Genomic DNA, 13565 nt, shown 5'->3' on the forward strand with positions numbered 1-13565 from the left:
AGCAAGGTCATTAGCCTGAAAAACAAACCTCCTGTTTTATTCCCATTGGCAAAGATCGTCATTGATGCCAGCAACCAGCACTGAAGTAAAGGGTTGCAACTGATTTGCTTGGTTGTTTCACTAGAGTTGCGTGATAAATTGTCAGAAATGTTAATAAATTGGTACCAAAGTTAGAGAATTGGTTACGGCATGGTTGGCTATTGCCTGAGCAGGCATGTAATCTGTTGCATTGGGAGTTGGAGAGAATTGTTTCGTTTCCACTTGAAAAGGGGGAAGTATATAGACCTATGGAGTCTACGATGTGGGTTTCTAGTTGCCCAGCGTATTTCAAGTTAAAATTAAAATTGTAACTTAAAGTGGGGGGGGGGGGCGGAGGGAAGACCCCTCAAAGTTATGTCATCAAAAGAAAAACTGTGAAGGTTGGAAAACTGAAATAAAAATGGTGGCAATGCATAGCGGCCTATCAGCATCTGAAAGGGAAAGATGGGCAAAAGTTTTGGCGTAACCCTTCCTCATTAGGGTTGGCATAGTCAGTCAGGACAGCCTCTGTATAGAACTGACCAAAGCATGAAGGAAAGTAAGGAAAGGACAAACAGGCAGAGGACCTTGCTTGTGAAAGTTTGCAGGAGGTTTGAGTCTATATCAACCTGTTGCTGATGTTAGCAGATGAACCAAACACATTCATATGACATTTCTCTGGTTTAATACGAGTAGTTTATGTTGATTTTTAAGTGGATTACCATGTATGCGTCAAGTGTTCATCCACTAATGTCGCAAAGAGCAATTTCTAGACTTTGAATTCTAGATCTCCCCTGCCCCTCTTTGTTTTCTTGTGCATGCCCTGACTCTTGCTGTTAATGGCTGTTCTCTAAACCTTGATCCCTGCCCATCTGATGACGGGTGACACTCCATCCCTTTCTCTTTCAGATGCTGATGAACCAGCTCTGTATTTCTATTACTTCCTGTTTTACCCAAAGTTTGGTCCTAATTGTACAAAGGAAATAATGGCATGATTGTTCCACAGCAAGATGCATTTAAAATAAAACTTAGAATTTGCCTACCATTTCTTGCATCGCGCGCAAACAAGTCCCTTCATATTTCAATGTGGGATCATTGAAAATATTAATGCAGCCCTAATTTTAATGAGAGAATTGAAGCCTGGATACTAATGCTGGAGATATGGCGGATGGCCGCCTAACATCTTTATGAAACATTCCTCTCTCTTACTTCATTGGAGTTGCTAACGCTTTTTTTATTTCAAATATTCTAATGACTCCATTAAAGCACCAACAAAGGACTGCCATCTGAAGGCATTTGTCCACTAGTAATTTCTAGGCTCACATTCTACACAGTTCAGCATTTAGAACAGTAAAAATTATTGTTTTTGCCAAATGTTGGCTGTTTCACCTCAACTCATTAATTTCAGACAATGAATAATTGGTGGTTTTATTAATAATTAGGCATTTTTATCAGAGTGGAAAACCTTGATTAAACCTTGTGTTAATTGAATGCATGCTGTTGTCCTGTGCAGAGGAGGATAATCTGGCCTCTCACTTGAACAAAGCCGTCAATCAAACCCATTGTAATTGTCTCTCCATGCAAAAGACCTCTGTTCGGAAGCTTCCTTGATAGCATCTGCTCTGAGAGGCCTTAGTTTGAAAATCAACATGGCTCCCAATGCAGTGGTGAGAGACCGGAGTACAGTTAACAACTAGTCAGAACAGCAGGCAGGGACCTTTAGTGACGGGTGCGGGATAATTGCATCATTTTAGTTCACCTCGGAGGGTGGAATGTCCTAGATCTTTTGAATAAGTACCTCCTGTCAGAGTGATAAAATGGGGGTGTGTGTGTGTGAGGGGGCCTACTGACTGGCCTGCTCAGCTCTGTTTTTGATCCTGGATAAAGGGTTTGGGAAGGGACATATGAAACATTGGCGTTTAGTAACAGATTTGACCATTGTGAAGAGAATGCCAGCCTAGGGCAGTGTAAGGGAGCCCAGCTTTGCTGCTTACCTGTCCATACCTCACCTCGAGTGCTTAGACCGGTCATTGGATGCAAAGAAGGGAAAATATTTCAATCTACAGCCTCATTTACCTCATTGGGTTCCAAAAAAGGGGGGAGAAAACTTGAAAACAAATTCTACTTATGGTTGTAGGGCCAATATTGCCTTTTTTCAAATGTACCTCAATCTTCTATTTGTTGTCATTTTTCCACATTGTGTACTAACATGTTCCTCTCCTGTTTACTCCCCAAGTGTTACTCTCTGTAGCTTGCATGGCTGCCTGTGTGTTTCTTTTAAAATGGAAATATAATCTATGGTGAACACTGGAAATGCATATTGCTCTACAGTACTGCATTAGTACAGATAACATAGTTGCTGCAGATGGTTGATAAATGAAAAGTAATGAAAGTTCTGTTACAACTGTGGGCTAAGGTCCATGTTTATACCCATAGTGCTGCCCTCAGAGCTGGATCAGTCCTTTTGAACAATGGCATTTGAGCAACTGGATCCTTTTCAAATATTTATTGTATTGATTTATTTTTAAATAATTTCTTCTGTTCCCTAGAAGTCTTCCGAACTCATCTGCTGTTCTCCAGCTAAGATTCTGAGCAGGCGGCTTATTCAGTCCCCCTCATCATCATTGTTACTGGGTAGCTGGCTGGTCGTGAGCATGGCTGGAGAGGAGGAGGAGGAGGAGGAGGGCGGAGGAAAGACACAGTTTGCATACTCCGAGTGTGGAGATGCCCGAGCCCTTGCTCCGATTGAGAGCAGGAACTGTTGGAACAAACTTTCATCCTACCTTTCATTGCCAGCCTTCCTGTGGCAATGCAGCTGTGGACCTGGTATATTCTCTCAGCCACTGCCTGTATCGGGGAGGAATCTTGGAAATTATGTTTTGGGGGGCGGAGGAGGAGAATGTTTTAAATCCTTGAATTTTTATGTTTTGTCTATTCACAGGACTCAATCAAATTAGTTCGGCGAGTTCCCCAGTTATACTGGAATTTTGAATTTAGCAAACTCTTACCAATTTTGTCCGCCATCAATTTGATTTCATTAAAACTGTTTGAATTTGTTAGTGGCTCATGTTCGAAGTGTTAATAAAAATGAATCGGCCACAGCTTTCTCTGTGCTGTAATCCCAACGCATGTCTGGCACTGTCAGTAGAATCCAGGCCGAACCGAACCTGACTGAATGCACTAATTTAATGCCGTAATGTACTGCAATGTGCTGCTGTTCGAGTGTTGGACGTTAACGGGGGAAATGCATTGGGCTATTTTCCACTTGTCTGCCTGGTTCTTTGTTGCAGTTGGGACAGTACCCGCATTTACGGGAAGAAATGGACCGGATTGTGACTACTCACATCCGAGATCGGGAGGGAAGAACAAAAGAGCAGGTATGGAATCCGGAATAGGCAGAGTGATTTGTCTTTCCTGTGTAATGGCTCGGATTGGTAGAGTGGGATTAAGCTCCAGCACTTCTATTGGAACTGTTCCGTTTTCAAAATAGCCAATCGGATGATTGTAACAACAAAATTCTAGCTTTCTGATTGATGAAATAGTTCAAATCCAGATTCCTGCCTGGATGTGATGGAGTGACTCTTGTCTCTGAGTCACTCGGTTGTAAATTCAAGCCTCACTCCATGATTACAGCACCTACTCTAGGCTGACGCACCAGTGCACCACCGAGGTGCGTTTTCAGAGGTGACGCCCTTCAGATGAGATGTTTGGCTGGCGCCATGGTTCAGGTGATCCCACAACAAGATTTGAAGAAGAGTAGGGAGTTCCCCTGGTTTCCTGGCCAACATACTTCCCTTATCTAATACCACCAAAAACAAATGAACTGATAATTTGTCTCATTTTGCTGTTTGTGGGATCTTTCTTTGTGCAAAATGCTTTTCAAGACAAGTCAATGTACTTCAAAGTAATTGTTTGGATGTGAAGCTCTTTAAGTTGGTAGACATGATCCAATTCCATTTAAGTCCAAGTCTTCTTACTTCAGCTGGCTCAGTTGGGTGAGGTACTGCAGGGTGCCTCTAGCCATTGGAGGAGTCCATGACTTCAGGGGAGAAAAACAGATCAGAAAAAAAATATTCTATACGCTGCTTGATACCTGACTGGTATCTGAAAGCTTCTCATAGTTACCAGCAGACTTGAGTTGATTGCTCCAGTGACAACTGAAGGGCAGCAAACTCCGATTAACCGAACCCCAAACCCCCCGAATGACGGAGGCAGCTTGCTGCGTTTAACCACTTTTTGGTGCAAGGTAATGGTTTGGGTTTACAGCGGTGTCCCCTCTGCGTGAATCCAGAGTTTCTGGGGGGCGTCCGGCATGGACAAAGCTTTGTCATGCAGTATCGTGACCTCTTGTTTCAGCTCTGTTTTGTCCCTTGCCACATAACGTACTGCATTCTTCTTAAAAGCCGGGCTCAGTGACTGTCCTTTTTCCCTCCAGGTCATGCTGCTGATAGACATTGAGTTATCCTACATGAATACAAACCACGAGGATTTCATTGGGTTTGCCAAGTAAGTGAAATACTTAATATATAATCTGCATAAATCGTACCCATATATAAGACCCGTCCTCTATATTGTGATTGACAGTTTGGTGAAAAGCAATTCAATTTGAGGCTTCTCCGATGGTTTAGCGGGTGAAATGTGCCAACCCAGTGTGGCATCCTCAGCCATACCAGTCAGGACGGCTGCAGTTTCAATGCCTGGTCGATGCTGCTTCTCAGTCCTTTATTGCCCGGAGGTGCTGAGGCCAAATTGTAGCATCTTCACAGTGATTGGGATGAGGGTTTTACAATTAGCCTTGGCATCTCTGAGCTCTAGAGGGGCAAAATCAGCCAGCATTCCTGGTAACACCTGGTGGGACACGTCTGTGTCCTTGTGTGTGTGTGTCTGTGTGTGCTTATGGGCACGTGTGTAAGAATGTTGGGTGAGAACAGGATGGGGCTCAGTTGTGATGCTCCTCATGGTTAAACAGCTTGTTGACAGCCTACTAGCAAGGCTTGCTCGTGAAGAATGGCCGCTTAGGCCAATTAACAGAGGGGCTCCTGAGGAACCCTATCCCACCATGAATCAGTGCCTTTAGGAGGGGGGGAGGGAACACTTTATTTGTAGGTGATTAGAAGCCAATAAGCTGCATTTAAACGCTATTGATGACCTGCATCAAAGGTGTGACTTGTACCTCACTGAGCAGGTAGTGTCAATAGTAAGGGAATTCTCCAGATAGTTTTATTTTATCAAATTCTTTCACTGATAAAGATTCCTTTACTGCAATTCCTTGTATCTGTTTTACTTACAGCGCACAACAGAGGAGCAGTCAGACCAGTAAGAAGAAGGCTGCCGGCAATCAGGTATTGGATGGGTAACCGGGAGCAACTGATTACTTTGGATACAGTCAGGCTGTTGTATGTGATTGGGTGGAAGGGTAAAGCCTAGCTGTTGGCCCGCACAGGCTGAATTCCGAATTCAGCCTGTGTCCCCTCAAGGACTGATGCTGACCTTTCACTGTGGTCTCTTGGCCTTTACTGTGGCCTGAAATGGGCAGATCTTGGACTGTGCACCCCCTGTTCACACATGCTATCCCTCCGTAGACAATTATGTAAATCAGTAGCCCCGTTTTAAAGTGCGAAGTGGGTGGGGGGGGGTGGGATGGAGAAAGATATCATCTCCCAGTGGCTGAGTGAGTAAATGATCTGTCCAGTGTAGCACTGAGTCATAACAGACCAGCAAGGTCCCAGGTTCAGTGTCTGGTCTTTGGGGAGGCTGAGTGAATAAAATAGGCCCAAACAGCGTGATGGTTTTCTTGTGCAATATTTTCCAACACCAGTTGTACCCTTTCTACCTGAATTACACACTCACCTCACATGGTGGTAAATAAACTTCATCAGCTGCTGGTCCAGAGTGTTACTTGCGTTTTCTCTTTAGGGATTTCTCCATTTGTGTGTTTTTAAAAAAAAAAAAAATTTGAATTCCAATTTTCTCACTCGAAGGCAATGGGCGTGAAATTGGACAATGGCGGGGACACAAAGCAGGCGGAATCGCATCGCCCGCCCGTTATACGACACGGCCAATATTCAGTAGCTATTGGAATCGGGGGAAGCGTATAACAGGAGGCTGAAGCGATACTTCGCTGACCCGTCCAAGTTCACCCCTCCCCCCTCCGCCCCCCCCCCCCCCCCCCCCCTCCCTTGCTGTCTCTTACTGGGGCACAGTTTCATGGCTGATGGCCTCCTTCCTGTATTTCACACAAGTGACTGGTCTTCACGTGTGAGTCTGGACAGTGAATATCAGTAGGGCATTTATACAGTCATGGGGTGGGGTGGGGGGGTGGTGGTGGAGGGTTACAGTCAAGCCTGATCCCGTTCTTCCCCGATGTCCACACACAAACACACACACTTTTAAGCAGAAATCCCTGGACAGCAATTGGAAGGAGGAACCCTGGCTGATTTTTCCATTCTCTAACTCAGCGGGCCAATTGTAGACGACACTCGCTGACCTATATTGGCTCCCGGTCCGGGAACGCCTCGATTTAAAAAAAAAAATTCTCATCCTTGTTTTCAAATCCCTCCGTGGTCTCGCCTCTCCCTCTCTCTGTAACCTCCTCCAACCCTACAACCCTCAGAGATCTCTGCGCTCCTCCAATTCTTGCCTTTTGCGCATCCCCGATTTTCATCGCTCCACCATTGGCGGCCGCGTTTCAGCCGTCTAGGCCCTAAGCTGTGGAATTCCCTCCCTAAATTTCTCCGCCCCTCTCTTCTCAAAACCTATCTCTTTGACCAAGCTGTTGGTCACCTGGTCCAATATCTCCTTATGTGGTTCGGTGTCAAATTTTGTTTGATAATCGCTCCTGCGAAGTGCCTTGGGACATTTTACTACATTAAAGGCGCAAGTTGTTGAAATAAGCAAAGGTTGAACCTGGGCTCTTCCTAGTCTGCACAGCTCAGTTCCACAGTGGCTTCAACACATCGTCAACCTCAGGACCTCACTTTTAATTTTTTTTGTTACAGGCAAACATTTTAGGGATGAGTACACAGGTCTTGTGAATCCTGATTGCTCCTTATTGGCTGAGCTTGCTACAGTGCTGCCTGTCTATCTCTCTATCTATCTCTCTCTCTCTCTCTCTCTCGTGCTCTCTCTCTGCCTGCCTGTCATTGGCTGGGCTGCAAATGGTTTTGAGTGTAAAGGGGAAGGTAAATTTTAGCATCCGGCTAAAGCTGAGCTGGAGACTCGGTCGTGTTTGGGGTGAGGGAAATCCCCAGAACGTGACCCCGATCAGTCTGTCTGAAAACAGTAACCAGAACTTCTTCATTCTGTGGAAAAGAAGTGTCACATTCGCACCAGGAGTCTGGCGAGCAATGATTATTGCCACCGTGAAATCTTGGAAGAAGAAATGGGAGGAATTCTACAGCTACCTTCCCCTTTAAGAGCTTCATTCAACTACGCTGGTCTTATTTTGTTTATTGCTTTTTATGCGATTTCCGTTTTCTTTTCTCATCTAGGTAACGTTTACAATAATGAAGCTCATTCGAGAGGCACAATTTAAAAAAAATATTTCATATCAGTACAAGCAGCAAATTATTAAAATCAAACTTATTGGATGATTGAGCCAACAGCAAAAGTCAGTAAATTTGGACCAGTTTCCCTCAAGAACTTTTGAAATCTCAGAAATTTTTCATTTAACATTTATTTCACCATGAATTTTTCAGATCTCAGTTTTGTTTTTCATTGAACACGAATGTTTTTTTTTTGAAGTCCAATTTCCAAAACTACAGCAGCTTTAAATCACTGCTATAAAACAGCCATAAATCACGGTGGCTGTAAGCTTGAATGAGCTGTGAAGATAGGTGTGTAGTATTTGCTGTAAGTGGATTGTACTGTAAGCAAATGCCATCCATTATACTAGTGTAATAATCAGGCTCATTTATATTCTTTTTTTTTATTGAACCTTCCACCTCTTGCCACTCCTCTGCTTGGCTTCTTTACATCTGCTATGGTTACTCTGTGAAGGATGAAATTATGGTGAGTATATCGTTGCCGTGGAAACGCGGGTTAAGTGCTGGAGCTACATCTGGGCGAGTTGTACAGTCCAAAGTTGAGGTTCAGGTGGGAGTGGGGCGATGTTTCTGCAAGTGAGCTCCCGATGGGTGCATTTCCATGCTGGGAGTGCCACAGCGGAAAATCCCCCCCCCACAACTTTATAATACTAGTTTCAATTGCCACCTTTCGCTTCACAGGATCACAAGGCTGTATCAATGGGAACAGGAACTTACAAAGGGACATTGACAGACGAAATGGATGGGCAAAACTGTGGCAGATGGAGTTCAATGTGGGGATGTGTGAGGTCATCCGATTTGGATCTGAGAAAGACAAATTGGAATATGGTTTGAGACTAGGAGCTGTGGAGGAGCAAAGGGATTTAGGTGTCCATGTACTCAAATCACTAAAAGCTAGAGCACAGGTACAAAAAGTCATCAAAAGGCTAATCGAATGTTGGCCTTTACCTCAAGAGGGTTGGAATACAGAACTGAGGAAGTGATGGTTCAGTTGTACAGAGCCGTGATCAGATCCCATCTAGAACACTGTTCAGTTTTGGGCAGTAATAATATATCGGTCAAGGGGGGAATACAGTGCAAATTCAGTAGAATGATACCAGGGCTTAAAAGGTTAAATTATGAGGACAGTTTGCATAAACTTGGTTTGTATTCCCTTGAGTTTAGAAGATTGAGGGGTGACCTAATCAAGATCTTTAAAATAAATAAAGGGATTTGATGGGATAGATAGAGAAACCATCCCCACTGGTGGGGGAATCCAGAACAAGGGGGCGTAATAAAATTAGAGCTAGCCTATTTAGGAGGGAAATCAGGAAGCACCTTTTCATACAAAAGGGTAGCGGAAATCTGGAACTCTTTTCCCAAAAGGCTGTGGATGCTGGGGGATTTTCAAGCTCAGATCGTTAGTTTTGTTGAGTAAGGGATATGGATCAAAGATGGGTAAGTGGATTTGAGGTACAGATCATCCATGATCTAATTGAATGATGGAACAGGCTCAAGGGGCTGAATGGCCTACTCCTGTTCCTATATTCTTGTAAAAAATTGGATGGAGAAGGTCTTCGGTCCATTGGATCTCATCCTTGCAGGATATCAACGTTGCCATCTTCCCGTTCCAGTATTGAACTATTTCTTCAATGGGAGGGAGGAGAAGTAGGTTCCTAAAACTGTCTGCCAATCTCTGAAAAATGAGCCCACAAATTCTGGAATAAAATATTGTCTTTGTCCATTGCTGCAAGTGGCCACTTTGTGAGTTAATTGGCTGTGACTTCATCAGTGATGACGCTCCTTATTGAGCAAGGTTAAAGAGGAATCTCTGACATGGTAGTGCCTCTCCTCCATCCCCCTGCCTCCCAAACAGTAGTCCAACTCATTCATATCATCAACATGTTCTGAAGAAATAAAATATTGACTAATCTTCTCTCATAGCTTTTACTATTTGGTAATGCTGGTAAATGAGTGGCAACCAATACATAATTTGATTGAATCATGGCGTTTCCCTTTAGCCGATTGCTGTGACCCTACTTTTTTTTTAAAAAAAGAGCCAATGTGTCGCAGCATTGATCTTGTTTCTGTTCCTGACTAAACCCAGATGTACATCCTCTTGACCATGCGTTTTGTGTGTTTAGTTACGTAGCTTGAGCTGATAGTCTTTGGCTCTCGTCCCTTCGTTCCGTTGCATGTTGCTGTTCTTTTTTCTCTCTATCCATTTTGTTTTAGCTTTAGCTTTTCATAAGATTGACTTTTGACCCCCTGACCCCTTGATGCCTTGTGTTTCCATGGGGAGTGGTTGTTTTTTTTTTAGGTTTCAGTATTGAGCTGAAATTTTGTTTTAAATGTAAATCTAAGTGGATGAAATTGGGGAAATTTGAATTGGTTCATCGTTTTGAAGATGGCGATTCTCTGTGACTTCCAACTAAAACTCTTTTGGCTTCTACTGGAAAAGGCAGTGAAAATACAGTGTAGGGGAGGAGGCTTCTACACTTCAGTCACATGGGGTCATCCAATCATCAATCCACATGGCCTGCGTGGAGCCTTGTTTTAGTCCATTTGGATTTTCGGAATTCCAGCCGTTTGCTGTTGGTGTGAAACTGACTGCCACCTACAATACCTGTAAAGTACAATCGCTCTGCTTTGTGGAGGCCATTCTCTACGTTTCCTGGTATTCTGGGCTCATTGCCAAACCCCTCCTGCTGGAAAAGCACATAACAATAATTGGTACCTTTCCAGCATGATAAATACAAATATTGATCATTATTTCCCCATTTGTCAGAGGCCCATCTCTTCCTGCCCCCAAAGTAGAAATTTAAATGGGAAGGAAAGTCTAGGGGGAATATTTTCTGTTCAAAATATTCCCCCACCTCTATCTGACTCTTGCTCCCCTTCAATATTATGCAGGGGGCGAGTTTGAGACTGGAAGTTAATCTCGGGGAATGGTAGGGTATGACGATTATAAACTGCTCAGGTTCCACTCTCATGATTGATCTTGGCATCTAAACCCCTCAAGTAGATTCCAACCTCTTAATAAACTACCCATTTTCTATAGAAAAGAGATGCTGTAATTTTTTGCATATAACTCTGCTCGAAGACGCACTGATTTACATTGGAAGTTGTGCGTGAAGTCAAGCTGTGTGTTATATGTGAGAGATTATAGTTACTAATCTGCTTTCTGTGCAATAACTCTCATATTTGTTTCAGGTGATCAGGAAGGGCTGGCTCACCATCAATAACATTGGCATCATGAAAGGAGGTGCCAAAGAGTACTGGTTCGTGATGACGGCAGAGAATCTTTCCTGGTACAAGGATGATGAGGTCAGTTCGTAATTTTCTTTCGTCTTTGAATGCATTGGTAGCAGGAACGAAAAAATGTTTGACTTTTCAAACGGAGAAACCTTGGTGGTAGGGCGAAGGCACACAGCGGAGAATCCCACCAAGGATGGAAAAAGTAAGCGAGAAGACGAGGTAGAACGGGAAGTAGCGTTTACATAGAAAATAGGAGCAAGAGTTGGCCATTCGGCCCTTCGGGCCTGCTCCACCATTCAAAATGATCATGGCTGATCGTCTAACTCAGTACCCTGTTCCCACTTTTCCCCCATATCCCTTGATCCCTTTAGCATTAAAAAAAATCTATCTCCTTCTTGAATACATCTAATGACTTGGCCTCCACTGCCTTCTGTGGTAGAGAATTCCACAGGTTCACCACCCTCTGAGTGAAGAAATTTCTCCTCATCTCTGTTCTAAATGGCATGCCCCATATCCTGAGACTGTGACCCCTGGTTCTGGACTCCCCGGCCAGCGGGAACATCCCCCCCTGCATTTAGTCCGTCTAGTCCTGTTAGAATTTTATATGTTTAGGTGATGCCAAGCTAAGAGTTTTAAAAGTCTGTAGATTGTGGGGAGAAAGAAGGATCAAAGGAGGTGCTACAGTTTTGCAGTTGTTGGGGATAGAATGAGCTGGAATGCAGGGAGCCTTGATTTCGACACAGTGGAGATGCAGGGAGGAGGGGGACCATGAAGGATGACGTTTGGACTTTAGGAGAAATCAGAGGTACAATGGCCATAAGAGGGAGCGAGAGTGACATTTTGAGGCTAGAGAAGGAGGGCCGATCAAACAAGGACATTTTTCTTGCATCCTATCCAGAAGTGAAAAAGAGCTTCACCTGATGTGGGCGTGGTATTTGGAGAGATTTATGCTTCATAGAGAGTTGGGATGTTGAGGGTAAAAGAAAAAAAATTGGCATGCATGAGGAAACCAAACTTCTTGGAGGCAGTTCAACAAGCCCACAGCAAGTAACCAATTTACTTCTGTCACTTAATATATGCTATCCTATTGTATATTGACTTCTTATGCCAAGCCACTGAGGCTCAATGTGATATTCCCGCATGTATTCACAACCTAGGCCCAAGTTGGACCCCTTGAACCAACCTAGAAAACTACCAAAGTTTGACATAGCCCCCAAAAAACTGACAACTTAAAGATGACCCAGAACATAGACGAGGAGTTACACTGAAAGTACACTAGGGGCTTGTTGTAACTTAAGCGATGGGTATACCCGACATTCCCTCACTCATACTGGAGGAAGAGAACTTAGGTACATGAAAGCTTGAAAGGGCTGAGGTGCAGCATTTACTTTTGGGGGGTCTGGGAGCGTGCCCCTCCTCCACAACATGTTTTTATAGCTACTTTATTCAGTCCATTTTCCAACATTTTGAAGTTTACAGTGGATTATCGAAACACTGAGTGTTGGTTGGCGTCTACGTGCTAACATTCATGCAGATAATGAGGCCAGTGTGTGGAAAGCAACTAGCTAGGGCTGACTGAGGTAGTTTGTAAGATTAGACAGATATTCAAATCTCGCCTTAATTAAGGGGTGAGGCCTGGGAAAACTTTTTGCTGAAGTTTCCCTCAGGGAGGAAAAGGTTAGGGACGAGTCCACTATAGGATAGGTTACATGAGGACTGTGAAAAGAACAGACTTGACAAGCTACTCCTTTCTTGTCCCATAATTTTATGCTGTTAACTTCTACCCCTCTCCCTTACTCCTCTTTCGTAGCAGTGGAAACTTAGATTATTAATCATACATATTATCTGCAAAAGTAATCTCGCATCTGTGCGCACTGCTTGCCTACAAAACCTTACTTCCCGTCGTCATGTTCTTGTCGCACTGTTTGTAATGGAAACTGCCTATGTAAACTTGTCACGCTGTAATTACACCCTCCAGCCAATGGTGGTGACGTAGCACCTCAGTTCTGCATCTCCCAAAATCCTCACTACTGCAGGGAAACTCTTGTGCTGCAAACAACTCAACTTCTCCCCGAACTGCCCTAAGTTTTGCTTTTTGACTATAAATGTATAACATAAAATCTAAGTATTGTATACAAATAAGGACAGAATGCTTGACTTAAAAATGGGAACTGAATTACCTCTTTGCATCCTGGTCCAAATATCCCCCCTGCTCTTTAACCCTCCCCCTCCCCTGAAGACTGCACGGTCTTGACTTTCTGTGCATTGCCACAGGAGATCTACTAATATATATATATATATATATATAAATATAAAAAATAAGAATGCTCCGAGGGAACATAGATTTGTTTCCTTAACATCTGACTTGGTTCTCTCGCTACGGCTCCAGCATAGATCACTGCTAATTTCATACATATGGTTCATCGTCAGACATACGACACACTAACTTAGAGAACTACAAAACTGAATTTGTGATTGTCAAAAAAGTCAATGGAAATGTGGGGCAGAAAATCTCAGGACTGGGACTTGAGCGACTAAATTGAATAACCTCTGACAATTCTGATGGCCTGGCACCTTTGAGTTTCCAGAGGACCTGTAACCCCCCCCCAACACTGCTCCGGCCCTTGCCTCCTTTCAACTAAAGAAAAGGGAACTCATTCAAGGCTCACATCTGGTTCAAGTTTAACCTTACAGTAGCTTGGAAGCAAAATACTGACTGCACCAGACAATTTGTAGATTAAAATGACAAAATGATGCACTTACACA

At 43.6% G+C, this 13565-nt stretch overlaps 1 protein-coding gene across 1 annotated transcript in view; it reads left to right on the forward strand.

The window, feature by feature from the left end:
• LOC137300648 (dynamin-1) overlaps positions 1-13565 on the forward strand; it is a 185596-nt gene that overhangs the window by 94252 nt on the left and 77779 nt on the right. Inside the window, exons 11-14 of the mRNA XM_067969871.1 lie at positions 3309-3395; positions 4454-4524; positions 5309-5360; positions 10755-10868. Of these exons, the coding sequence (XP_067825972.1) occupies positions 3309-3395; positions 4454-4524; positions 5309-5360; positions 10755-10868 (324 nt within the window). The remainder of the gene's footprint in view (positions 1-3308; positions 3396-4453; positions 4525-5308; positions 5361-10754; positions 10869-13565) is intronic.

This window comes from Heptranchias perlo, chromosome 31 (genome assembly GCF_035084215.1).
Source record: "Heptranchias perlo isolate sHepPer1 chromosome 31, sHepPer1.hap1, whole genome shotgun sequence".
Classification (NCBI taxonomy): domain Eukaryota; kingdom Metazoa; phylum Chordata; class Chondrichthyes; order Hexanchiformes; family Hexanchidae; genus Heptranchias; species Heptranchias perlo.